Genomic DNA, 27,846 nt, shown 5'->3' with positions numbered 1-27,846 from the left:
CTCCTGACCTCAGGTGATTCACCCACCGTGGCCTCCAAAAGTGCTGGGATTACAGGCATGAGCCAGTGTACCCAGCCGGGTCTTGGGATTTTTACAGGCACAGGTTGGCGGCGTAGCGGGCCAGGGTGGTCTTGGGAAATGCAACCTTTGGCCATGAAAATAGAAATGCCTGTCCTCATTGAGGTCAGTGGGCACAGGCGCCGGGGGGTGAAGCCCTAGCCAGGGACCATGCTCTTCCCTTCCCAGCACTTCCCTGTCTCACTTCCATATCAAAACCACCTTGAAAATGTAACACAGTCCCTTGCACTAAAACCTCTGCCGATGGTGGCTCCAAACCACAGGCTTATAAAGACCTGCAAGATCTAGCATTGTCTACTTTTTTTTTTGAGATGAAGTCTCGCTCTGTCGCCCAGCCTGGAGTACAGTGGTGTGATCTCGGCTCACTGCAATCTCTTCCTCCTAGGTTCAAGTGATTCTCCAGCCTCAGCCCCCCAAGTAGCTGGGATTACAGGCAGGTGCCACCATGCCCGGCTAATTTTCATATTTTTTAGTAGACACGGGGTTTTGCCATGTTGGCCAGGCTGGTCTCAAATTCATGACCTCAGGTGATTCGCCCACTTCAGCCTCCCAGAGTGTTGGAATTACAGGTGTGAGCCACTGCACCTGGCTAGCATTGTCTACTTCTTTTTTTTTTTTTTTTTTTTTTTTTTTTTTTTTTTGAGATGTTATTTCACTCTTGTTGTCCAGGCTGGAGCCCAATGGCACGATCTCAGCTCACCACAACCTCCACCTCCCGGGTTCAAGCGATTTTCCTGCCTCAGCCTCCCGAGTAGCTGGGATTACAGGCATGCACCACCACGACTGGCTAATTTTGTATTTTTAGTAGAGATGGGGTTCCTCCATATTGGTCAGGCTGGTCTCGAACTCCTGACCTCAGGTAATTCACCCACCTCAGCCTCCACCTCAGCTTCCCAGAGTGTTGGAATTACAGGAGTGAGTCACTGCACCTGGCTAGTATTGTCTACTTCTTCTTCTTTTTTTTTTTTTTTTTTTTTTTTTTGAGATGGAGTTTCGCTCTTGTTGTCCAGGCTGGAGTCCAATGGCTCGATCTCGGCTCACCACAACCTCCGCCTCCCGGGTTCAAGCGATTATCCTGCCTCAGCCTCCCGAGTAGCTGGGATTACAGGCATGCACCACCATGCCTGGCTAATTTTGTATTTTCAGTAGAGATGGGGGTTTCTCCATATTGGTCAGGCTGGTCTCGAACTCCCGACCTCGGGTAATCTGCCCGCCTCTGCCTCCCAAAGTGCTGGGATTACAGCGTGAGCCACCGCACCCGGCAGGATTATCTACTTCTATACTGTTAATGCCTATTAATGCTGTAATCACACGCGTGAGCCACCTCGCCCCGCCGATCTTCGTGTTTTAAATCCCGACACCAATGCGCGGCAGGATTCGCAACGCCTGCAGTCAAGGTCTCAGTGCTCGGTTACCTCAGGCTTGTCCCCGCCCCCGTATCGTGGGAAGGCCACTGGGACTTGTAGTCTCCCAGTGTAGTTCGTCGGCACTTCCCGGAAGTGAGGTGAGGACCCGCCGTCTCTCTCGGCGTTTCCGCTGTCACGGATCTGCGGTGTGACTCGCGAGCTCAGCTGGTTGGTATTCTTTGGGCCTCGTGCTTCGTGGTGGGAGACCCGGGTGGAGGTCCGGGTGGGGCCGGTGAGGGGTCGGGCATCGGGAGGTGGTGGCCCGGGCTTCTTCGCGTGGCCGGTGACGCCTTGGCTCCCCGGCAGGTCCGGCCGTAGCACCTCCGCGCAGTCGCCATGTCGCGGTTTTTCACTACGGGTTCGGACAGCGAGTCCGAGTCGTCCCTGTCCGGGGAGGAGCTAGTCACTAAACCTGTCGGAGGCAACTATGGCAAACAGTGAGTTGCAGGGGCGATGCCCGTGACGATTCTGGGAGTGCGGGGTTAGGCGGGCTGTGGAAAGCAGTGTACATGGGAGGGGATGGAGGTGAGGGCGGGGAGAGCGGGTTCGGACAATGACCAGTTTGCGGGATCTGAGCGGTGTTGGAGAGACAGCCTTAGAGGACTGTGATAGCGGGAGGCCACCCACCAGGCACAAGGGATAGAATCACGGGTTTCCCACTGGCGAGATCCGTTGCATCAGCTTCCTAACTGGCCTTAAGTCTACAGCCTCTACCTTTCTCCTCTCATCTTACCGCCGAGAAGTCCTTAGTGACTTCTCACTGCTCGTAGAAGGAAATGCAAAATGCTTGGTTGGTATCTGGGAGCCCCCTGATGTGACTCTGAAGTCTGGCCACCTGCTGTGTACGCAGGTGCTTAAACGTTTTATATGTCTGTTCACCTCTACGGAAATGCCCATCCCCCGATTCTGTACATAATTTTTTTTTAACCCTTTGAAACAATAGAATGGTTTTTCTTTCCCCCCTTTTTTTTTTGAGGGGTCATAGTTCGCAGCCTCGACCTTCAGATCTCAAGCTATCCTCTCACCTCAGCCTTTCAAGTAGATGAAACTACAGTCGCACGCCATCGCGGCGGGCTAATTGTTTTTAATTTTTTGTAGAGAAGGGATCTCACTGTGTTGCTTAGGCTGGTTCTGAACTCCTGGGCTCAAGTGAACCTCCTGCCTGGCATTCTAAAGTGTTGGGATTACAGGCATGAGCCACTATGCCCCGCTGGAATGGTGTTTCTTAAACATCTGCCATATGCTTGTGCTACTGTTTTAAAAGTATGTATTGTGGCCGGGCGCGGTGGCTCAAGCCTGTAATCCTAGCACTTTGCGAGGCCGAGACGGGCGGATCACAAGGTCAGGAGATCGAGACCATCCTGGCTAACACGGTGAAACCCCGTCTCTACTAAAAATACAAAAACTAGCCGGGCGAGGTGGCGGGCGCCTGTAGTCCCAGCTACTCTGGAGGCTGAGGCAGGAGAATGGCCTAAACCCGGGAGGCGGAGCTTGCAGTGAGCTGAGATCCGGCCACTGCACTCCAGTCGGGACGACAGAGTGAGACTCCGCCTCAAAAAAAAAAAAAAAAAAAAAAGTATGTATTGCACATGTATAGGCCAGTGTGCATATGATTTCATGTCACTTCCACAGGTGGAAACCAATGTCATTTGCCATAAAATACCAAATAATCCAGGCTGGGCAGGTGGCTCAAGCCTATAATCCCGGCACTTTGGGAGGCTGAGGTGGGCGGATTACTTGAGGTCAGGAGTTTGAGACCAGCCTGGCCAATAAGGTGAAACCCATCTCTACTAAAAATACAAAAATTAGCCAGGTGTGGTGGCACCTGCCTGTAACCCCAGCAACTCAGGAGGCTGAGGCAGGAGAATCGCTTGAACCTGAGAGGCAGAGGTCACAGTGAGCCGAGATTGTACCATTGCACTCCAGCCTGGGCGATAAAAGCAAAGTTCTGCCTCAAAAAAAAAAAAACCCCAAAATAACCCAAAAAATAATAAAAAGGAAAAAGAGGCAGGCAAGATGGTGCATGTGTGTAGTCCCAATTACTCTGGAGGCTGAGGTGGGAGGATCTCTTAAACTCAGGAGTTGGAGGCCGCCTAGGCAACATAGTGAGACCTTGTCTCTTAACAAAAAGAATAGAGATACGCCGGGCGCAGTGGCTCAAGCCTATAATCCCAGTACTTTGGGAGGCCGAGAGGGGCGGATCATGAGGTCAGGAGATCGAGACCATCCTGGCTAACACGGTGAAACCCCGTCTCTACTAAAAAATACAAAAAAAAAAAAACTAGCCAGGCGAGGTGGCGGGCGCCTGTAGTCCCAGCTACTCGGGAGGCTGAGGCAGGAGAATGGCGTGAACCCAGGAGGCGGAGCTTGCAGTGAGCTGAGATCCGGCCACTGCACTCCAGCCTGGGCGACAGAGCAAGACTCCGTCTCAAAAAAAAAAAAAAAAAAAAAAAAAAAAATAGAGATACTATTGCTGACTGTGAGCCTGTGGTCTGGTCTTAACTATTGTAGGAAAATACTAGCAGTGGAGGTGTTAATGCCATTGAGACTTTCTCCTTGCTATTGGCCTGTCATACTTTGGGAAATGTTGCTAAGATCTAGATTAGGTACCACCTCCCTGAAGCCTTTTCTGTTCATTATAGCTCAAGTATCGTTTTTCACTACCTCTTTTTTTCAGTTCTTCTGTAGTGACTTATGTCTCTATGTCATTAGTTACACAGTAAATAAGCACCTTTATTTGTTGGTTTTTGAGAGGATAGTGGCTGTCATCTTTGTGTTTGCTACAACACTGAGCAAAAGGCCTTACTTAGCGCACACTTAAAAGATTGAGTTGTATATGAAGTGGCCTTAATGAGGAGTCAAAAAGGTTATGGGTGTGGTGTGGATGACCTGGATTACTCAGTTCTACCTGTCCTGAGAAGGGAAATAGCGGTCTTTTGGAAAGAGTGGGAAAGGAGGTTAATGGTCTGTGTTCCTTCCAAACAGGCCATTGTTGCTGAGCGAGGATGAAGAAGATACCAAGAGAGTTGTCCGTAGTGCCAAGGACAAGAGGTGAAGCCATGGGGAGGCTGGGTGATGGGAGTCTCTGGGAGCAGTGGTGAGTTTTCCCTCAGTGGTCAGGTTCAATGTGATATTGGGCTCCCAACCCAGGTTTGAGGAGCTGACCAACCTTATCCGGACCATCCGTAATGCCATGAAGATTCGTGATGTCACCAAGTGCCTGGAAGAGTTTGAGCTCCTGGGAAAAGCATATGGGAAGGCCAAAAGCATTGTGGACAAAGAAGGTGTCCCCCGGTTCTATATCCGCATCCTGGCTGACCTAGAGGACTATCTTAATGAGGTGTGATGCCTATATTTATTACCACCGCTTATTCATGGTTTTGTACTTTTAGTGGTGGGATGTATAGGATCTTTTAAAAATGAGCTAACAGATGTAGTTAATAAGCAGTACCAGTGGTGTACTGATAGTAAGACTCAAAAGTGGAGAAGCCTGGAGTTTAGGAAATGTTACTTAGTTTCAGATCACTGTTCTCTGTTTCTCTCCTCTTCTTCCCTTTAGCTTTGGGAAGATAAGGAAGGGAAGAAGAAGATGAACAAGAACAATGCCAAGGCTCTGAGCACCTTGCGCCAGAAGATCCGAAAATACAACCGTGATTTTGAGTCCCATATCACAAGCTACAAGCAGGTGGGGAGGCTAGAGGCACACTTACTGAACTGGGAATGGTGACCCCATGACGGAGGCCCAAAGATGGAATTGTTAGTGGGAGGTGTGACTGGAGCGGGAAGCATGACAGAACTGTCGGGTGGAGGGGTGGGGTGGACTGATGGCTGGAGAGCATCCATGATTGTTCTCTCACTTCCCTCTGTCCAGAACCCCGAGCAGTCTGCGGATGAAGATGCTGAGAAAAACGAGGAAGATTCAGAAGGTGAGCAAAAGAACCTTTGTTGCAAATAGAAAGTCCAGTGTTAGCACTGCCCTTGGCCTGGTTTCTTGTCTGCCCTCCAGTCTGGCTTTTCAACATTCAAGATCTTTTTTTTTTTTTTTTTTTTTTTTTTTTTGAGATGGAATCTTGCTCTGTCGTCCAGGTTGGAGTGCAGTGGAACGATCTCGGCTCACTGCAAGCTCCGCCTCCCGGGTTCACGCCATTCTCCTGCCTTAGCCTCCCGAGTAGCTGGGACTACAGGCGCCCGCCACCGTGCCTGGCTAATTTGTATTTTTTAGTAGAGATGGGGTTTCACCGTGTTAGCCAGGATGGTCTCCATCTCCTGACCTCAAGATCCGCCCTCCTCAGCCTCCCAAAGTACTGGGATTACAGGCGTGAGCCACCGCACCTGGCCAACATTCAGGATGTTTTTCTCCCTCCATTCCCACTAGGCTCTTCAGATGAGGATGAGGATGAGGACGGAGTCAGTGCTGCAACTTTCTTGAAGAAGAAATCAGAAGCTCCTTCTGGGGAGAGTCGCAAGTTCCTCAAAAAGATGGATGTAAGAGCCAGGGTTAGATGGGTGATTTCCTGCCAGAGGTCGTTCCTGAGTCCTTGGGGGAAAAAGATAAGACTCAAACCCCTAGGGTTGGAAGGGGTGAATTTTAGTGGAATTGAGAACAGGCTTCCTCTTACATTGGCAGCAGTGGGCAAACAGGGATCTGGGCCCAGCTCTGCTAGGGGAAGCTGTGTGTGTCCCTGCAGCCAAATTGCAGCATCACTCTGGGACTTGATGGTCAGTTCCAGACCTTGATATCTTGATTCCATGAGTAGCCGCTCTTGTTCTACTCATGAAAATAAATCTCATATACACGTTAGTAAAGAGGGTAGAGACACTGGTCAATCTCCCTATCTTCTTCTTGCTGATCGTCTTTTTTTCCCTCTAAGGATGAAGATGAGGACTCAGAAGATTCTGAAGATGATGAGGACTGGGACACAGGTTCCACATCTTCTGATTCCGACTCAGAGGAGGAAGAAGGGAAACAAACCGCGCTGGCCTCAAGATTTCTTAAAAAGTAAGGAAAGTAGTGGGACCTAGGATTACACTGGAACTGGTGGAAAGCCCTTAACTGTCTCAAAGATTACTGATTCTTCCTTGAGTCCTTTTAGGTTGGAGAAGCCAACTGTTAGCATTTTACAGTAGGATTAGAGAGTCAAGTATATTAGTTGGCTAAAGTCACAAAGCTAATGCATCCTAAAGATGAGAATTGAAGACTCCAGAGTCCAAATATGTACCCACAGCTTTACTTGCTATGTGTAGATTGGGTGCACATCTCACTTTGGCACCCGATAGCTGTGGGACATTGGACAAACTACTTAACCTGTCTAATCTTCAGTTTTCTCATCTGTAAAATAAGGCAGGGAACCCTCCTTTCCAGAATAGCTGCAGGAATACAGGGAGGTGTAATGTAAGACAGTAGTTCATCTAGGACTGGCGTGTGGTGAGCCCTCCGTGTGCATTGCTACTGTTGTTACCCTTCCTGATAACTTCTTAGTACACATACAGCATACAGACTGCTGCAAGTGTTCATGACCTTTACTGGGACAGTCAGAATGGGGCAGGATCCCAGTGTGGATTCTGTCTCCCAGCCTTTAGCAGCTGTACAACATTGTGTAAGTTACTTGACCTTAAGTCTCAGTTTCTTCTTTTGAAATAAAAGTGATACCTCCTCCTTTGTGTTCCATGGGAGTGAAATCTCAAGCTCACTAAAAATAGCGTTTTTATTTATTTTTTCTTAGCCAGTTTGGGCAAACTACAGGTAAGTAGTGCTCTTTTGATGCAGGCTCTCGCTCTTCCCAGGCTGGAGTGCAGAGATGCAATCTTGGCTCACTGCAGCCACAACCTCTTGGGCTCAGGTGATCTTGCCACCTCAGGCTCCTGAGTAGCTGGGACTACAGGTACACTCCAGGACACCTGGCTAATTCTTTGTGCTTTTAATAGAGATGAGGTTTCACCATGTTCCCCATGCTGATCTCGAACTCCTAGGCTCAAGCAATCCTCCTGCCTCAGCCTCCCAAAGTGCTGGGATTATAGACGTGAGCCCCTGCACCCAGACAAATAGTACCCTTTTAATGGGAAGATTATTGCTCTTAAGATTGCTTTCCTGCGTTTAAATGTTGTGATCATGCTACTTTAGGGAGGTAGTGAGTTTCCAACCCTCTAGGAGTCTAGACAGGCTGAACAACTTACTTGGTGGGCATTTTGTTGAGAAGCTTTTTTTTGTCAAGTGCTTCAGGGAACGCTGGTCAAGGTCTGGGCCACATTGACTATCAGCCCCTTCTTGGAGGGTTTACAACCACCTCTGAAAAGTTCCATGAGAATAAAATATGCCTAACTTTGTTTTATTAACCGTCTCAAAAAGTTGCTTGATCATGAAACTCATTTTTTTAACCTGTTGACATCTTGCAGAACTATCAGGTTACTATTGGTTCAGATCTTTTATATCTACTATACTTTGCGTTTTTGTCTTTGAATAATTGTGTATTGAAGTCTCCCATTGTGTGGACTCTGGTGTGTGATGTGCACTGCACATATGTGTTGCACAAATGCTCCTGTCTGAGGGAGCAAGTGGGACCTAAAATTAAACTTAAGATATCAAGGCTGGGCGCAGTGGCTCACACCTGTGATCCCAGGACTTTGGGAGGCCGAGGCGGGCGGATCACGAGGTCAGGAGATTGACACCATCCTAGCTAACATGGTGAAATCCAATCTCTACTAAAAATACAAAAAATTAGCCAGACATGGTGCCGGGCGCCTATAGTCCCAGCTACTCGGGAAGCTGAGGCAGGAGAATCGCTTGAACCAGGAGGTAGAGGTTGCAGTGAGCCAAGATTGCACCCCTGCGCTCCAGCCTGGGTGACAGAGCGAGACTCTGTCACAAAAAAAAAACAAAAGAAAAGGAAACTGTAAGACTGTAAAGCTATACTTTTATAAATATAGACTCAAAAGTCCTCAACAACATAGTAGAAAACCAAACCCAGTGACATACAATAAGGATTATATGGGAGCACCCCCTCCTTGCCTGTAGGGGGATGGAGGATGGGTGGGCTCATCTCCCAAAAAAGTTTTTTTAAAAAAATTTAATAACCAAGTAGGATTTATCCCAATAATAGAAGGATGTTTTAATATGAAAATCAACTAATACGCTATATCAGTAGAATAACAGACAAAAGCCATAGAGTCATCTCAGCAGATGCAAAAAAAGGCATTTGAAAAAAATCCTAGTATTTCTTCTTGATAAAAGATGGAAGCTAGGAATAGAAGGGAGCTTCCCTCTACCTGATAAAGGACATTTATGAAAAGGAGGTTTCCTGTCTTTTTATTTTTAACTCTGCCATGCTCTGATTAAGAGTATCTCTTGGCTGGGCATGGTGGCTCACGCCTGTAATCCCAGCACTTTGGGAAGCAGCGGCAGGCAAATCACAAGGTCAGGAGTTCGAGACCAGCCTGGCCAACGTGGTGAAACCCCATCTCTACTAAAAATACAAAAAAATTAGCTGGCGTGGAGGCCCGTGACTACAGTCCCAGCTACTCATGAGGCTGAGGCAGGAGAATTGCTTGAACCTGGGAGGCGGAGGTTGCAGTGTGCCGAGATCATGCCATTGCACTCCAGCTCTGGGCAACAGAGCAAGACTCCATCTCAGGAGGAAAAAAAAAAAAAAGAGTGTCTCTAAGCACAGCTAAGTCTTTGTTTTTTTTTTTTTTTTAATCTCATAAAATCTCTGCTTTTTTTTCTTTTATTGTGGTACATAACGTTGCCATTTTAACCATTTTCAAGTGTACAAATCAGTGGCATTTAGTACATTCACTTTGTGCAATGACCACCAGAACTTGATCTCTGCTTTTCTGGCAATTTAGTTCATTTACATTTATTGTAGTTATTTATATATGTATAAAATCGTTCTTTATATGTGTCTACATAATTACTTTTTATCAAGACGGGGTCTTGCCCTGTTGCCCAGAATAGTCTCGAACTTCTGGGCTCAAGTGATCCTTCTGCCTGGGCCTCCTAAAATGCTGGGATTACAGACGTGAGCCACTGTGCCCAGCCTATTGTGGTTATCAATGTATTTATTCTGACCATTTTATGATATCTTATACTTTCTGTTTATCCTCTTTATTTTAGATTTTGTAATAGCTTTATTGGAGTGTAAATGACATACAATAACTGCACTTGTTTAAAGTTAAATTTTTTTGTTTTTTTTTTTGGAGACGGAGTCTTGCACTGTCGCCCAGGCTGGAGTGTAGTGATGCGATATCGGCTCATTGCCACCTCCGCCTCCCGGGTTCACACCACTCTCCTGCCTCAGCCTCCTGAGTAGCTCGGACTACAGGCGCCCGCCACCACACCTGGCTAATTTTTTGTACTTTTAGTAGAGATGTAGTTTCACTGTGTTAGCCATGATGGTCTCGATCTCCTGACCTCATGATCCACCTGCCTTGGCCTTCCAAAGTGCTGGTATTGCAGGCGTGAGCCACTGCCCCCAGCCTTAAAGTTAAATTTAATAAGTTGTGACTTGTGTTTACACCCATAGAATTCACCACAATCAAAACATAATGTCCTAAAAATTTCACACCTAAACATTTCCACCTTCGACTTTGTAATACTTCTCCCCTGCCTCAGTTTCCTCACCCTCTCCCTGGGCAACCACTAATTTGCTTTTTATCACTAGGTAAGTTAGCATTTCATAGAATTTTATGTAAATGGAATCAACAGTATGTAATTTGGAGGGGGTAGTTTCTTTCATTATAATTATTTTGAAATTCATTGTCTTCTAAAGATTGGGCATCTCTAATTCCAAAGTCTGAAACTTTTAGAGTGCCATAAGTGGAAAATTCCACATCTGACCTCATGTGACAGGTTGCAGTCAAAACTTTGTTTCATGCATAAAATTATTTAAAATAGTGTGTAAAGTTACTATCAGGCTGTATGTATAAGGTATAGATGAAACACACACATTTCATATTTAGACTTGGAGCCCTTCCCAAGATACCTTATTTTATATGTATGCAAATATTTGAAATTTGAAACACTTCTGATTCTAAGCATTTCAGATAAGGGATATTCAACCTGTATTTTATTTTTCTTTTATTTGTTTTTTGTTTTTTGTTTTTGTTTTTGAGGAGTCGTCTCACTGTGTTGCCCAGGCTGGAATGCAGTGGTGCAATCCTGGCTCACTGCAACCTCTGCCTCCTGGGTTCAAGTGATTCTCATCCCTCAGCCTCCTGAGTAGCTGGGACTACACGTGAGCACCACCAAGCCCAGCTAATTTTTGTATTTTTAGTAGAGACGAGGTTTCACCATGTTGACCAGGCTGGTCTCGAACTCCTGACCTCAGATGATTCGTTTGCCTCAGCCTCCCAGAGTACTGGGATTACAGGCATGAGCCACTGCGCCTAGCATACATGTATTTTCTCATCCTCTTCCCCCCACCCCTCCCCCGCCATTTCTAGATTATATATATTTTCTTATTATTCATTTTGTTTGTCTCTGCTGGTTTGGGAGTTACATGCTATGCTTTTAGAGGTTATCCTTGAATTTTTTTTTTTTTTTTTTTTGAGACAGAGTCTTGCTCTGTTGCCCAGGCTGGAGTGCAGTGGCGCGATCTTGGCTCACTGCAAGCTCTGCCTCCTGGGTTCACGCCATTCTCCTGCCTCAGCCTCCCGAGTAGCTGGGACTACAGGCGCCTGCCACCACGCCCGGCTAATTTTTTTGTGTTTTTAGTAGAGATGGGGTTTCACGGTGTTAGCCAGGATGGTCTCGATCTCCTGACCTCGTGATCCGCCTGCCTCAGCCTTCCAAAGTGCTGGGATTACAGGCGTGAGCCACCGCACCTGGCCAAATTTTTTTTATTAACCTGTAAACTAACTTGTATACCTGATCAAAAAAATCTAAAATTAGTTGAATCAACGTTCTGAGGAAAACCCTTGAAAAAACAATGTTTAGAATTTCAAGTGTCAGAAGCTTTTTGACATTCAGAGTTTGTGGCTTTGCAGTGTAGAAGAATAATTCACAGACACTATTTCTCTTGTATAACAAGGGAGACAAATTTTCAGATTAATTTCCAACTAAGCAAAAGCAGGATTTATATAGGAGAAAGAGGGATAAGGAGAGAGAGCAAAACCACAGAACAGTGGATTCTGCTTGTCCGTTTTTCTGTGTAAACTCTGATATTAACTCTCCTTGGGTATGCCACCCATGGTTGGTGGATGTTCTAGAAAACGTGATAGGCCCTCTGCCAGTGAGGGTTTTCAGCAACTCCAGGTTCAGCCAGTCTAAATATACCCTTTCCCTCATCAGCATTTCTCATCCTTCGTCTTTTGTTCAAAACAAGCTTGTAAAGGAGTGGGTTTATTCTCATGAGCTTCAGCCTCTTTGATGTAGGATAAGGCCATCTGTTGTCTTATGGTGATCTGAAGGTTTTAGGAGGAAAGTTCATCTATACCTGATGTCATGATTGACCTGTGAACTCTTTTTTTGTGATGGAGTCTTGCTGTGTCGCCCAGGCTGGAGTGCAGTGGCGCAATCTTGGCTCGCTGCAACCTCCGCCTCCCTGGTTCAAGCGATTCTCCTGCCTCAGCCTCCCAAGTAGCTGGGACTACAGGCGCCCACCACCACGCCTGGCTAATTTTTGTATTTTTAGTAGAGACGGGGTTTCGCCATGTTAGCCAGGATGGTCTTGATCTCCTCACCTCGTGATCGCCTGCCTCAGCCTCCCAAAGTGCTGGTATTACAAGCGTGAGCCACCGTGCCCAGCGACTTGTGAACTCTTACAGAGCTGCTTTCTACTTCTGAGAGTTACTTGATTCTGGAGGCGTTTTTTTGTTTTTGTTTTTTAAGTGAACCCCAGGATCTCTAGTGAGACCGAATATACAAGTTAGGATCCTTAGCCAGGGTATACATCTAGGGCTTTCCATCAGTAGTTGTGGTTGGGAAGGCATGGGAAAATGGTGTGGTCCCTTGCAGTGTAGTTAGGCCTGACTTCCGTTGGTGTCTCTCAATAATGACTTTTTAGTCTCTTAACTGTGTATTAACTAGAGGAAATACTCATTTAGAAATGTCACTTGCATCTGTTGATTATATAGCTGAGGATATAAACATTTGTTATCTGATAATTTCTAACAAGATATGAATATACCAGAATACAGTCTGTCATGGGAGAGGTCAAGCCAAGTCTTAGGTCTTTCAGTTAGAATTTTGTATAATAGTACATTTCCGTTTTGAGGTGTGTATCATACTATCTTTAGTGCTAGGAGTAATATTTTAGGCCAAGGAAGATTAAGTTCTTTTGAAGCATTAATTTTAAAAAATAGCTTTAGCTCTTCTGATCTCAGAGCTATAGAGATGGTTTAGACCAAGAGGTTTTAGTTTAATGAACATACTTTGCATATTTGCAAAGGATTTTACCTATAGAGTGAATCATCATTATTAGAGTGTGGTACAGGGGAAAGATCCGTAAGCTTTTGTTGTTGTTGTTTTTTAATAGAGACAGACTTTTTCCGTTGTCGCCAAGGCTGGTCCTGAACTCCTGGGCTCAAGCAACACACCTACCTCGGCCTCCCAAAGTGCTGGGATTACAGGCTTGAGCCACTGTGCCTGGCCAGTCCATACACTTTTGTTGAGAGTTATGGCATTGGTCTTCTGGCAAGGGAAGACTTTAATTTAACTGGTAAACTTATAGACTATTCCAAAAGCATATTCAAACCTACTAAGCAGTGAAAATGAAATTTATTTTTAAATGTTCAAATGGTAGATTATGATAATTACATATGAGGTTTCAAAAATATTGAGTGTTTCTGGAAAGATTTATTCTTCAGTATCTGTGCAAAGTTTGAAGTAATTTGTCTCTGCCATTTGGTTTGTATTTTGTTACATGAATACATGTGAAAGTCTGGAGATGGTTTCAGGCAACATCCAGTAGTCTAAGACCATTTCAAGGTAGCTGGTGATCTTTTTCTGTTTTGTGGGGACCTTTTTTGTAGTGAACATTTTTTTAAAATTCAGAATTTAGATTAATCAGTTGTCATAAGAAGAGAGGAGAGAAAGGGATGAAACAGTTTAGGAAGAGTAAAAAAGAGAAAAAAATGTTTTATACATTTGGGGAAACTGATTCATTTTTGGCGAATGATTAGTTGGTCAGTCTGGAGAAAGCAACTGGTATCAAAGAAAATAAGTTATTTGTGGATTCTTTGGAAAACTGTCGATGTTAGCTTTGGAGCAAAATGACAGATTATTTCTTTTCTTTTCTCTCTCTTTTTTTTTTTTTTCCTGGAGACTGAGTCTCGCTCTGTTGCCCAGGGTGAAGTGCAGTGTCGTGATCATGGCTCACTGCAGCCTTCTCTGCCTCCCGGGTTCAAGCGATTCTCGTGCCTCAGTCTCCTAAGTAGCTGGGACTACAGGCGTGCGCCACCGTGCCCGGCTAATTTTTGTACTTTTGGTAGAAATGGGGTTCCACCATGTTGCCCAGGCTGGTCTTGGATTCCTGATGTCAAGTGATCTACCACGCCTAGCCAACAGGTTGTTTCTATTAATACGTCTACAGTGGCCTGGTTAGTACTCTGTCTTACTAGAGATGGCTAGGTTATGGTTAACTGTGCTCTCTAGGTCATTCTTATAGAGCATAACTTGGACCCAGGAGCTGTTGGAGGAAAAGAGGAAGTTGATGGGAGGAAGAAGCCTTAGAGGTGGGGAAGGCTGATCTGTCATCTTTTCCCATGTCTGCTGGCAGGGCACCCACCACAGATGAGGACAAGAAGGCAGCCGAGAAGAAACGGGAGGACAAAGCTAAGAAGAAGCACGACAGGAAATCCAAGCGCCTGGATGAGGAGGAGGAGGACAATGAAGGCGGGGAGTGGGAAAGGGTCCGGGGTGGAGTGCCCTTGGTTAAGGTGAGGATTTCAGAGGTAAAATGAATTGGGGAACAGTTTGGGAGGGCATAAAGGTCCCCTTGTGGGGAAAAGGCAAAAACAGGTTCCCGCTGGCATGCACATGACAGGATATGTACTGATACAGGAGAAGCCAAAAATGTTTGCCAAGGGAACTGAGATCACCCACGCTGTTGTTATCAAGAAGTTGAATGAGATCCTACAGGCACGAGGAAAGAAGGGAACTGATCGGTAAGATTCATGGGCCTGGGTGGTGGGATTGCAGGGTGGCAGAGGGTGGAGGTTGGGGGAAGGGTTGTTGGGAGGGTCTGTGTGTGGCTATAGTAGAGGAATGGTGTGCTTGGGACACCTCAGTCCGTTATCTGCTGTTTGTTTACTCTTCTTGTGACCTAAAACCAATCACTTAATCTTTTGGGTCTGTTTTCCCATCTATACAATGAGATAATGTTCTCCTTTTTTTTTTTTTTTTTTTTTTTTTTTTTGGAGTCTTGTTCTGTTGCCCAGGCTGGAGTACAGTGGCACGATCTCGGCTCACTGCAATCTTTGCCTTCTGGGTTCAAGCGATTCTCCTGCCTCAGCCTACTGAGTAGCTGGGATTACGGGCACCTGCCACCATCCCTGGCTAATTTTTGTACTTCTAGTAGAGACAGGGTTTCATCGTGTTGACCAGGCTGGTCTCAAACTCCTGACTTCAAGTGATCCGCCTGCCTCGGCCTCCCAAAGTGCTGAGATTACAGGCATGAACCACTACTCTCAGCCCTTGTTTTTCTTTTTTTTTTTTTTTAAGATTAAAAAACTGAAAGAGTGTTTACCCTCTTTAGTTATTAGGTAACAGAGAATGGTGGTCGGTGTGAAGCATTTCACAGCATTCCAGGATGGTTGGGTTTATTGCTGCTTCTGTTTGGAATTTATAAAGGAGAAGCAGGGATACGGGTGGTGAGGACAGGGTGTTATCTGAAGAGGGCATCCTGGGAGAGACTTTGTGATTTGTCTCTAAAGCCTCACCCAGCTCTCTGGCCCTCTAGTGCTGCCCAGATTGAGCTGCTGCAACTGCTGGTTCAGATTGCAGCAGAAAACAACCTGGGAGAGGGCGTCATTGTCAAGATCAAGTTCAATATCATCGCCTCTCTCTATGACTACAACCCCAACCTGGCAACCTACATGAAGGTGAGAGCAGTGAAGAGGAGCATCTCAGGGCATAGCTAGTGGGTCGGGGGAAGAGGGTACCTAGCGTCTTAAGACTCAGGGGCTATGGAGGCAGTCTTGGTGGTGGAAGGCCCCAAGATTCCTGCCGAAGGGGGAGGCATCCGCTTACTCTACCTTCACTCCTCTGACTCTGCTGTGGTCTGAAATCTTGGCAGCCAGAGATGTGGGGGAAGTGCCTGGACTGCATCAATGAGCTTATGGACATCCTGTTTGCAAATCCCAACATTTTTGTTGGAGAGAATATTCTGGAAGAGAGTGAGAACCTCCACAATGCTGACCAGGTAAAGGGAGGAGTTGGCAGGATAACTGGAGGTGTGTGTTTTATGCTTTGGGAAGGCTCAGTGGGACCCTAGGGTTGAGGTTTGAGACTGAGATCTGGGCTAATTTGTTGACTCCTCCTTCGCCTTCCTTTTCAGCCACTGCGTGTCCGTGGCTGCATCCTAACTCTGGTGGAACGAATGGATGAAGAATTTACCAAAATAATGCAAAATACTGACCCTCACTCCCAAGGTGAGCCTGAGCAAGCGTGAGCTTTGCTGAGAGGAAAACTTCAGGGAATAATACTAGGTTTAGAACTTTGTAAGGATTTTACAAAGTCAGAGTGCTTGAAAAGCCAGCGTTTCCTTACTCCAGCATTCACGTGGAAGGGCCTGATGAGATGCTGGCTCCCAGTCCCATCGTTTCTGATTTCGTAGGTCTGGGTGGGGCCTGAGAACGTGCACCTGTAGCCTGCTCCCAGGTTGCTGGTCTCAGGGCTATACTTTGAGAACCTTTGGGGTAAGGCATCTATTCAATTCTCTTGTTTAGCTTGGATGAGAGGCATTGGGGTGTGAAAGGGCAGCATAGTTTACTCAGTAAAAGTGCGAATGTGCCCATCAAGTCAAGGGTGTAGTGATTAACATGGCAGCCAAAAGCTTACCTTTTGTGCTGGATGGAGAAAGGCAGTTTGACAAATAATAATAGTAAGATATGGCCGGGCGCGGTGGCTCATGTCTGTAAACCCAGCTCTTTGGGAGGCCGAAGCAGCCGGATCACGAGGTCAGGAGATCGAGACCATCCTGGCTAACATGGTGAAACCCCATCTGTACTAAAAATACAAAAAAAAAAAAAAAAAAAAAATAGCCGGGTGTGGTGGCAGGCGCCTATAGTCCCAGCTACTTGGGAGGCTGAAGCAGGAGAATGGCATGAACCTGGGAGGCGGAACTTGCATGTGAGATGAGATCACACCACTGCACTCCAGCCTGGGTGACAGAAGCAAGACTCCATATCAAAAAAAAAAAAAAAAGATATTAAACAAGATAATTCTGGGCCGGGTGCAGTGGCTCACACCTGTAATCCTGGCACTTTGAGAGGCTGAGGCAGTTGGATCACCTGAGGTCAGAAGTTTGAGACCATCCTGGCCAACATGGTGAAACCCCGGCTCTACTCAAAATACAAAAATTAGCCAGGAGTGGTGGCAGGTGCCTGTAAATCCCAGCTATGTGGGAGGCTGAGGCAGGAGAATCCCTTGAACCCGGCGTGGCAGAGGTTGCAGTAAGCGGAGATTGCACCACTGCACTCCAGCCTGGTCGAAAGAGTAAAACTCCACCTCAAAAAATAATAATAATTCTAGATGATGTAAAGTATGAGTTCGGAGTTAAAATAGGGCCCTGTGGTAAAAAGTGACTGGAGGGGTGGCTGCTGTAGCCGGCAGCTGGAGAAAGCACCCTTAAGTAGGGGCCACCAGAGGTGAGATCCAACGAGGAGGAGTTAGGGGAAGAATCAGCTGAAGACAGTGCCTGACAGGAGGAGCAGAGAGCGAGCCTGATGTTCCAGGAGTAAAAAGGCCAGTGTGACTCCAGCACAGGAAGGCAGAGGGAGAATCGTGGGAGACCAGGCAAGGGCCAGGCCTTGTAGACCCTTATTGGCAGAGGTTGGCGGTTGGGATTTTTTTCCGAAGCTGTGGGACGGGAAGGTTCTGGGTCCTGGGAGTGGGAGATGGCCTTTCTGGGGCACACTGACTAGACTTTTCTGATGGGTGCAGAAGAGGGATGGGTTGACTGGAATGACTGGGGACAGATGGGAAAGCCTGGCTGCCCAATTGAGACAAGGATGAGTGCTCTCCCTGCCAGAGTATGTGGAGCATTTGAAGGATGAAGCCCAGGTGTGTGCCATCATCGAGCGCGTGCAGCGCTACCTGGAGGAGAAGGGCACTACCGAGGAGGTCTGCCGCATCTACCTGCTGCGCATCCTGCACACCTACTACAAGTTTGATTACAAGGCCCATCAGCGGCAGCTGACCCCGCCCGAGGGCTCCTCAAAGGTGAGCGCATGGCAGTCATGGCAGAGGGGAACGGGTGTGTCCGCCTGCCCTCCTCTTCTGTGAGGACTTGACGGCAAATCTGTTACTCTCTAGATTTCCCCAGGTGGAGCAGGGAGGGAAACTGACGTATTAGAAAGAGACTGGATAGAGTCTCATCTTTGGTTGCTAGAACCTGTGCCTTTTAAAGCTGGATCTCCTTTGCAAATAACCTCCCTTCCTCCCCAGTCTGAGCAAGACCAGGCAGAAAATGAGGGCGAGGACTCGGCCGTGTTGATGGAGAGACTGTGCAAGTACATCTATGCCAAGGACCGCACAGACCGGATCCGCACATGCGCCATCCTCTGCCACATCTACCACCACGCTCTGCACTTCCCGCTGGTACCAGGCCCGCGACCTCATGCTTATGAGCCACCTGCAGGACAACATTCAGCACGCAGACCCGCCAGTGCAGGTAGGATGGCGAGGCCTTGGAGGTGAAGGAGATGCCAGGCCCCTGGCCTCTTGGCAAACTGGCTTAACCAGAACGGCCGCGTGTGTGACTGGTGCAAATTTAACTAGACACTTAGTCTTTCCCAGATGCCAGCATCCTGCAGTCTTCCTGCATGTAAACACATAATTTCTTGTCTACAAAAAAAAAATTAGCCAGGCTTGGTAGCGCTTGAGCCCAAGAGGCAGAGGTTCCAGTGAGCTCAGATTGCCACTGCACTCCAGCCTGGGCAATAGAGCAAGACTCTGTGTCAAAAAAAAGCAAAAACAAAAACAAAAAAAAAGCTGTGTGTGGAAGTGTAGATCCTGTAAAAGTGTATTCAAGGCAACTAGGAAATGTTTATGTGTAGAGCACCTGGTGAACCTGTCTGGGGGTAATGCTGGTTTTTTAATTTATTTATTTATTTTTTGAGACGGAGTCTCGCTCTGTTGCCCAGGCTGGAGTGCAGTGGCTGGATCTCAGCTCACTGCAAGCTCCGCCTCCTGGGTTTACGCCATTCTCCTGCCTCAGCCTCCTGAGTAGCTGGGACTACAGGCGCCCGCCACCTCGCCTGGCTAGATTTTTGTATTTTTTTAGTAGAGACGGGGTTTCACCATGTTAGCCAGGATGGTCTCGATCTCCTGACCTCATGATCCGCCCGTCTCGGCCTCCCAAAGTGCTGGGATTACAGGCTTGAGCCACCGCGCCCGGCAATGGTGGTTTTTAAACAGCCCTTCTGTTTATGTTTTTATTGCACGGTATGAACATATCACTGTATCTGTTTTCCTCTTGGTGGACACCCAGTTTATTTCCAGTTTTTGGCTCTGATGTAGGAAGCTGCTGCAGGTTGGCAGTTGGGATTTTTTTCAAAGCTGTGGGACGGGAAGGTTCTGGGTCCTGGGAGTGGGAGATGGCCTTTTTGGGGCACACTGACTAGACTTTTCTGATGGGTGCAGAAGAGGGATGGGTTGACTGGAATGACTGGGGACAGATGGGAAAGCCTGGCTGTAAGAAACTCAGAAGTGGTTATACCATTTTACTCTCCTGCTAGTGTTTGGAGGTTCCTTGTCAATTTTTGGTGGTGTTGGTCTTTTTTTTTTTTTTTTTTTTGAGACGGAGTCTCGCTCTGTCACCAAGGCTGGAGTGCAGTGGGGCAATCTCAGCTCACTGCAACCGCCACCTCCCAGGATCAAGTGATTCTCCTGCCTCAGCCTCCTGAGTAGCTGGGATTACAGGCGCCCGCCACCATGTCTGGCTAATTTTTGTATTTTAGTAGAGTTGGGGTTTCACCACATTGGCCAGGCTGGTCTCAAATTCCCGACCTCAAGTGATCTGCCTACCTCAGCCTCCCAAAGTGCTGAGATTACAGGAGTGAACCATCGTGCCGACAGTGATATTGGGTCTTTTAAACTTGTTTTTGTTTTTTGAGGCAAGGTCTTGCACTGTCACCTAGGCTGAGTGTAGTGGCATGATCATGGCCCACAGTAGCCTCAAATTCCCAGGTTCAAGTGATCCTCCCACCTCAGCCTCCATAGTCCTGAGGCTACTGGCATGTGCCACCATGCCTGCTAATTTTTTATTTTTTGTAGAGACAGGGTCTCACTATGTTGCCCAGGCTGGTCTCAAAGATATTTTAGTTGGTGTGGGTGTGTGTGTATGTGTGTGTGTGTGTGTATGTGTGTATGTTTTTGTTTTGAGACAGAGGCTCGCTCTGTTGCCCAGGCTGGAGTGCAGTGGTGCAATTTTGGCTCACTCCAACCACTGTCTCCCAGATTCAAGCCATTCTCCTGCCTCACCATTCCGTGTAGCTGGGATTACAGGCATGTGCCACCACACCAGGCTGATTTTTGTATATTTAATAGAGACAAGATTTTACCATGTTGGCCAGGCTGGTCTTGAACCTCAGGTGACCCACCCACCTCAGCCTCCCAAAGTGCTGGGATTACAGGCGTGAGCCACCACACCCGTCTACTCAAAGGTCTTTTACATTTTAGTTGGTTGTCTAATGGTATCTCATCGTAGTGTTAGTTTGCATTTGCCTGGTGACTATGGATATTGGCTACTTTTTTATGTTTATTGGCCATTTATGTTAATTGGCCATTTATCTTTTGTGAAATATCTGGTCAATTCTTGCCCATTTAAAACAATTGGATTGTTTACTTTATTGAGTTATAGGAGTGCTTTATCTATCCTGGATAACTAGTCCTGAGTCCGATTTTTTTTTTTTTTTTTTGGAGACATAGTCTCACTGTGTTGCCCAGGCTGGAGTGCAGTGGCGCAATCTCGGCTCACTGCAATGTCCACCTCCTAGGTTCAAGCAATTCTCTTGCCTCAGCCTCCCAAGTAGCTGCGATTGCAGGCGTGTGTCCCCACACCCAGCTCATTTTTGTATATTTAATAGAGGCGAGATTTCACCATGTTGGCCAGGATGGTCTGGAACCCCTGACCTCAGATATGTTTTGAAAATATTTCTTCCAGTCTGATTTGCTTATTCGTTTTCTTAACCATGCCTTTGGATGAAATCTAATATATCCGTTTTTTGTTTTGTTTTGTTTTGTTTTTTTGAGACAGAGTCTTGCTCTGTCACCAGGCTGGAGTGCAGTGGCTTGATCTTGACTTGCTTCAACCTCCACTTCCCGGGTTCAGGCGATTCTCCTGCCTCAGCCTCCCGAGTAGCTGGGACTACAGGCACGTACCACCACGCCCAGCTAATTTTTTAAATTTTTTAGTAGAGATGGGGTTTCACCATGTTGGCCAGGATGGTCTCAATCTCTTGACCTCATGATCCACCCGCCTCACCCTGCCAAAGTGCTGGGATTACAGGCATGAGCCACCACACCCGGCCCAGTTTTTTCTTTTATAGTAATTATTTTCTGGATCCTGTCTAAAAAACCTTTGCCTATTTGAAATTCATGAGGATTTTTTGAATTTTTCTTTTTTTTTTTTTTCGTAAGTTGCTATGGGTTTTAGCTTTTACATTGAGTCTTATAGTTGGTCTTGGTTTGATTTTTGCATCTGGTGTGGTTGGGATCAGGGTTTCTTTTTTCCTCCATATGGATACCTAGTTGTTCTAGCATTATTTGTAGAAAAGACTTCCTTTCCCCTATTGTATTGGTTTGGTGTCTTTGTGGAAAATAATGTGAAAAACCACATTACCTATAAGAGTAGGTGTTTTTCAGGTCATTCCCTTCTGTCCCATTCATTTTTCTTTTTGTCCTTAAGCAAGTCCCATACTATCTTCATTGCTGTGCAACAGAGCAAAATCCTGTCTCTACAAAAAAATACAGAAATTAGCCAGACGTAGTGGTGCACGCCTGTAGTCCCACCTATTCAGGAGGCTGAGGTAGGAGGATTGCTTGAGCTCAGGATGTCAAGGCTGCAGGAGCCATGATCACGCCACTGCACTCCAGCCTGGGCAACAGAGCAAGACTGTCTCAAAGAAGAAAGAAATACCCGGTTACTTCTCCTTCATTCTATTCATATAATGAATAACTATGAGTTCATTATTGTGTGTTTTTTGTTTTTTGAAAAAGGGTGTCACTCTGTCGCCCAGGCTGGAGTGCAGTGGCGCAATCTCAGCTCACTGCAACCTCCGCCTCCCTGGCTCAAGCAATCCTCCTGCCTCAGCCTCTCGAGTAGCTGGGATTACAGGTGTGCACACCACCACCCAGCTAACTTTTGTTTTTTTAGTAGAGACGGGGTTTCACCATGTTGGGCAGGCTGCTCTCGAACTCCTGACCCCATGATCCACCTGCCTTTACCTCCTAAAGTGCTGGGATTACAGGCATGAGCCACCATGCCCAGCCGAGTTCATTACATTTTTATACTAACCTTTTATTCCTGAGGTATATCCAGTTTGGTCATGTATATTGTCTCTTTTATATTTATATATTGCTGGATTCTGTTTGCTAACATATTTAAGGCTTTTTGCATGTAAGCTTATGACTGGCATTGATCTCCACATTTTTGTTGTTGTTATGAATACACTTAGCCTTTTCCCCCAAGATTTGTACTACTTACCGTCTCTCCTATTAGTGCCAAGTCCCTCTTCCCAGTTGCTTAGACCAGAAACCTTGGAGTCATTCTTGTTTTGAACTTTTCCCTCATATACTGCATCTGATTCACCAGCCGTTCCTGTTCACAGTCCATTATCAGAACACTTCCTGTCACTTCTGCTTGTACCCTCTGCTCTAAGCCACCATCATCTGACTTCTCTCTGATTCTGCCTTTGTGTCTCTTCAGTCCCTTTGTTCTGTTTATAATACAGATTAACCTGTTCAGTTATGTCAGATCATGTCACCTGTTTGCTCAAAACCTTCCCATGGTTTCCTGTCTTAAAACTCATAAAATGACTGGTGCTTGCCCATCCCCCAGCTTGTGGTGGTGTCTTTTCCCAGCCCTAGCTGTGTCACGCCCCTTGTTTCCCTTTTTTTTTTTTGAGGCGGAGTCTCGCTCTGTCTCCCAGGCTGGAGTGCAGTGGCGGGATCTCAGCTCACTGCAAGCTCCGCCTCCCGGGTTCACGCCATTCTTATGCCTCAGCCTCCCAAGCAGCTGGGACTATAGGCACTTGCCAGCAAGCCCGGCTAATTTTTTGTATTTTTAGTAGAGACGGGGTTTCACCGTGTTAGCTAGGATGGTCTCGATCTCTTGACCTCGTGATCCGCCCGCCTCGGCCTCCCAAAGTGCTGGGATTACAGCCTCCGCGCCCAGCCCCCTTGTTTCTTGAATATACCTGGCCCGGTTCTTCCACAGGATCACTGTGTTTACTTTTCCTTTTTATAGGATATTCTTTCCCCAGATATCTGCATGACTTGCTCTCTCTTTAGGTCTTTACTCAAACATTCTTTCCCAATGAGGCCTTCTGTAGTTATGTAAACGTTTGAGCCTCCACCACCGCACAGACTCCCTTCCTGGCTCCATTCTCTGCTTTATTTTTCTTCTCAGCGTGAGTCACCGTCCTCATAGTGCGGCTCTCGTGCCCCCCACACCCCACCCCTAGATGTAAGCTCCATGCAGGGTGGGGACTTGTCTATTTTGTTCTCCCTCCCAGCCTATTGCTCAGCACATAGTAGGCACTTAAAGTAGATTTGTTTAGTTTTGTTTTGGTTTTTTATCTTTAGCCATAGAGTGTCTCCATGTTACTCAGGCACATCTTAAACCTGTGGGCTCAAGTGATCCTCCCGCCTTAGCCTCCCAAAGTGCTGGGATTACAGGCGTGAACCACCGCGCCCGGCTTAGTTATGGAATAAATGAAGACTTGTCTTACGGCTGTCACCTCTGAGTGCATTATTACCCTTTGCCCCCAGATTCTTTACAACCGCACCATGGTGCAGCTGGGCATCTGTGCCTTTCGCCAAGGCCTGACCAAGGACGCACACAATGCCCTGCTGGACATCCAGTCGAGTGGCCGAGCCAAGGAGCTTCTGGGCCAGGGCCTGCTGCTGCGCAGCCTGCAGGAGCGCAACCAGGAGCAGGAGAAGGTGGAGCGGCGCCGGCAGGTCCCCTTCCACCTGCACATCAACCTGGAGCTGCTGGAGTGTGTCTACCTGGTGTCTGCCATGCTCCTGGAGATCCCCTACATGGCCGCCCACGAGAGCGATGCCCGCCGACGCATGATCAGCAAGCAGTTCCACCACCAGCTCCGCGTGGGCGAGCGACAGCCCCTGCTGGGTGAGTGTGGAGCTCCAGGGTTCAGCAGGCTGCCTCACTCCCTGATTACACATGAGGATTAAGAGAAGTGAAGGGAGTAACTCTCCCACCACTCAACTCCGTCTGATGTAATGACACCTCCTCTGCCTGGTACTGTCCTAAGTGTTTTACAAATAATTAACTTAATCTGCTTTAGTAATAACCCTATGCTGTAGATATTAGTAATACCCGTTTTCCCAGTGGAGAAACTGAGGCACAGAGAAGTTAAGTGACTCGCCCGAGTTTAACACAGCTCATGTGTACCTCTGACCTTTCCCTTTTCTTCCCATGATGTACATTACATTCCAGCCAAACCAACTGTCATAGAGCCTTATTGTTCAAGAAGCTAACATTGATTCCTTTGGTCCCTTTTGAAAGACAGATCTTGCAGGGTTGCAGTGAGTGGTGACTTACTGGAAAGGAATTGAGCTGCGCCCTTCCTGTGACGTTGGCCCACAGGAGGGCTTGACGAGTGAGCCAAGCCCAGTGTCCACAGCCACATCCCCCTACAGATTTTTCCTCTCCTGGTCATGTATATGTCTGGGCTAAAGGGCAGGTTCCTTTAGGCACATTTTTGTTTGGCTTATGTAGTGAGACTTACTTTGTGCAGAAATTTCCCGTGAGAATTGGAATTTTCATGTCTTAGAATATTGGCAGTCTGTCACTCCTGGCCCTGCCTTCCTGCAGAGCTAGCCTTGGCTGGAGCTGAAGTAACAGTGATGGGAAAGGGCTATCTGCTTCTCCACAGTCCCTGCCTCTCAATTTCTCCCTACAGTAGTTCCAAAAGCCAGTTTGCATCAGCTTTGCACTGTTGTTTGGCTTGTAGAGAAATATTCTTTGACCCTCTAAACTTGTCTTTTTTTTTTTTTTTTTTTTGAGAGACAGCCTCACTGTCACCCAGGATGGAGTGCAGTGGCACGATCTTGGCTCACTGCAACCACTGCCTCCCGGGTTCAAGTGATTCTGCTGCCTCAGCCTCTCAAATAGCTGAGACTACAGGTGCCCACCACCACGTCTGGCTAATTTTTTGTATTTTTAGTAGAGATGGGGTTTCCTCATGTTGGCCAGGCTGGTCTTGAATTCCTGAGCTTAGGTGACCCGCCCACCTCGGCTTCCCAAAGTGCTGGGATTACAGGCGTGAGCCACCGCGCCCGGACCAACCTTGCCTTTTGCAAGTGTTAATATGGTTAAAATGGAGGTTCATCCAGGAGGGCTGTGTGCCTTTCCTTACACTTAGCCCTGCTCCTGTGGTTCCATTTGCACCTGATCCCTGTTCGCATTGAGCTTGCTGTGCTTGCTTCGGAGTCTGCATGTTCATGTTTCTCTGTCTGCCACCCATTTCTAGCCTTAGAACTTTTGCACTTTTGTCTACCCTGAATTCCAGTTACTACGGTGTACCATGTCTTACCGTCCTGGCTTGTCTTAGGATTGTATTTGGGGGCCTGAGTTTATAATTAATACATAAAACCTGTGATTTTAGAGATAATTTTGACCAGGGCTAAGTTTTTTAAGGAAAGAAAGTAACCTGCTTGGAAGAATAATAATCTGGCAACAGTGTAATTGATGCATGGGCATGGCACCATTCATGAAGGTGATGTGAGTGAGGAAGGGTTGGTAAATTCCATTCCAGTTGAGCTGGCAGAGGTGGTTTTGTTTTGTTTTGTTTTGTTTTTTGAGACAGAGTCTCGCTCTGTAGCCCAGGAAGATGTACATGAGGACACACGCACAATTTGTCAACATTTTCGAGGTGTTCAGCAGTCGCCTGAAGTGTGTCTATGGACTGATTGAGTTCAAACCTAAGTATGTTTGTGCAGATGGAGTGGTTTGGGCGACTGCATGGCTCTTTGGTGGAGAGGCAGGGAGAGTCTCTATCTAATATGGTTTACTCCTCCAGCCTCTGTTCCTCCTTAAAGAGTGCTAATGGGGCAGGAGTCCTGGTCCCAACTTCCCTAGGCTCTGCCTCATTCCCACCCTGTCAGGTCCTCCTGAGTCCATGCGGGAACATGTGGTCGCTGCCTCCAAGGCCATGAAGATGGGTGATTGGAAGACCTGTCACAGTTTTATCATCAATGAGAAGATGAATGGGAAAGTGTGGGACCTTTTTCCCGAGGCTGACAAAGTCCGCACCATGCTGGTTAGGTGAGCAGACAGGCCGTGATGGGTCGGGGGAGAAGAGACTGGTTGTCCCCTTGCCTGAGGCCCCGTTGTCCCTTCTCTCCCCTCTTCCCACAGGAAGATCCAGGAAGAGTCACTGAGGACCTACCTCTTCACCTACAGCAGTGTCTACGACTCCATCAGGTAGGCTGGGCCCTGGGGACACAGAAGGGCCCCAGCCTTGTGGGCAAGGGTCCTGACTGCCCCGTCCTCTCCTTTCTCCCCAGCATGGAGACACTGTCAGACATGTTTGAGCTGGATCTGCCCACTGTGCACTCCATCATCAGCAAAATGATCATTAATGAGGAGCTGATGGTAGGGGCCGGGGTGGGAAGCGGGCAGGTGGAGCCATGGAGGGATTGGAGTGGAGGGGCCTGATCTGTATCGTGTCCCCTCCTCTGCCTCGCACCTGTCAGGCCTCCCTGGACCAGCCAACGCAGACAGTGGTAATGCACCGCACCGAGCCCACTGCCCAGCAGAACCTGGCTCTGCAGCTGGCCGAGAAGCTGGGCAGCCTGGTGGAGAACAACGAGCGAGTGTTTGACCACAAACAGGGCACCTACGGGGGCTACTTCCGAGGTGAGTGCTTCCGGCTCCTCTCCTCGCCCGGCTTCTGGTACCCTCACAGCCTCTCCCCTGGCACTCCCTCCCAATCCTTCCCATCTCTCTCCTGCAGACCAGAAGGACGGCTACCGCAAAAACGAGGGCTACATGCGCCGCGGTGGCTACCGCCAGCAGCCATCTCAAACAGCCTACTGAGCTCTCCACTCTGTCTCACGCCTAGACTATCCAACCTTGAAGTCCTAAGCCACACCTCAGGCATTAAAAGTCTATTTAAAGTTGTTATGGTTGATTGCTTGTTGCCACAAAGGTGTGTTGAGCCCATTCATTTGCTGATTATATTTCTGAGCTTCTACCCACATGACAGACACAAGGTTTGGATGCAGAGGTGAACTGAACACATTCCTGACCTTGAAGAGCTTGTTGCTTTTTGACATTTAACAGAAAATTGTAATAACATAAGTTATAATGGGTGTTTTAAAAGGCCAGGTGCAGTGGCTCACGCCTGTAATCCCAGCACTTTGGGAGGCCAAGGCTGGTGGATCACGTGAGATGAGGAGTTCCAGACCAGCCTGGCCAACATAGTGAAACCCCCTCTCTACTAAAAATACAAAAATTAGCCGGGCGTGGAGGCACATGCCTGTAGTCCCAGCCACTTGGGAGGCTGAGGCAGGAGAATCACTTGAATCTGGGAGGTGGAGGTTTTGCAGTGAGCCAAGATCACGCCACTGTGCTCCAACCTGGGCAACAGCGAGACACTGTCTCAAAAAAAAAAAGTCACGGATGTATTGAGGATGTGATCGGGGGGTTGGTGGGGGGAACATCAGGAAAGGCGTAGTGGAGACAGTAGTGACGGTTGGACTCAGGGTTCACCAGGCAGGGAGAAGGGAGAGCTGGTATAGACAAGTGTAGATGCACTGTTACCTGTTCATAACAAGACAGGTGCCATCAGTAAGAGGGTGCATTTAGAGACTGGGCCTTTGCTGTGATATCTAAGCATGTGGTTGTTTTCTGATCATCTAAGTTGTGTTGATTGTGTTTTTTGTTTGTTGTTGGTTGTTTTTTTTTGAGATGGAGTCTCGCTCTGTCACCCAGGCTGGAGTGCAGTGGCACGA

The 27,846-nt window shown here is 47.4% G+C and overlaps 1 protein-coding gene across 1 annotated transcript; it reads left to right on the top strand.

Moving 5' to 3' along the window:
• Positions 1 to 1,496: 1,496 nt before the first annotated feature.
• Positions 1,497 to 27,040, top strand: LOC104682148 (eukaryotic translation initiation factor 3 subunit C). The gene is given in 22 exon segments (XM_010388681.2): positions 1,497 to 1,652; positions 1,791 to 1,921; positions 4,470 to 4,535; positions 4,635 to 4,824; positions 5,044 to 5,169; positions 5,356 to 5,410; positions 5,860 to 5,969; positions 6,356 to 6,483; positions 14,198 to 14,357; positions 14,482 to 14,585; positions 15,380 to 15,521; positions 15,716 to 15,841; positions 15,977 to 16,070; positions 17,672 to 17,862; positions 18,088 to 18,231; positions 18,233 to 18,313; positions 23,635 to 23,998; positions 25,996 to 26,155; positions 26,249 to 26,314; positions 26,398 to 26,485; positions 26,587 to 26,749; positions 26,847 to 27,040. Coding segments are annotated over 21 exon segments (2,742 nt in total). The 5' UTR covers positions 1,497 to 1,652; positions 1,791 to 1,820; the 3' UTR covers positions 26,930 to 27,040.
• Positions 27,041 to 27,846: the final 806 nt, after the last annotated feature.

This window comes from Rhinopithecus roxellana, chromosome 20 (genome assembly GCF_007565055.1).
Source record: "Rhinopithecus roxellana isolate Shanxi Qingling chromosome 20, ASM756505v1, whole genome shotgun sequence".
Classification (NCBI taxonomy): Eukaryota; Metazoa; Chordata; class Mammalia; order Primates; family Cercopithecidae; genus Rhinopithecus; species Rhinopithecus roxellana.
Note: the sequence above shows the minus strand (reverse complement) of the source record. Positions and strands in the feature narration are given on the sequence as shown.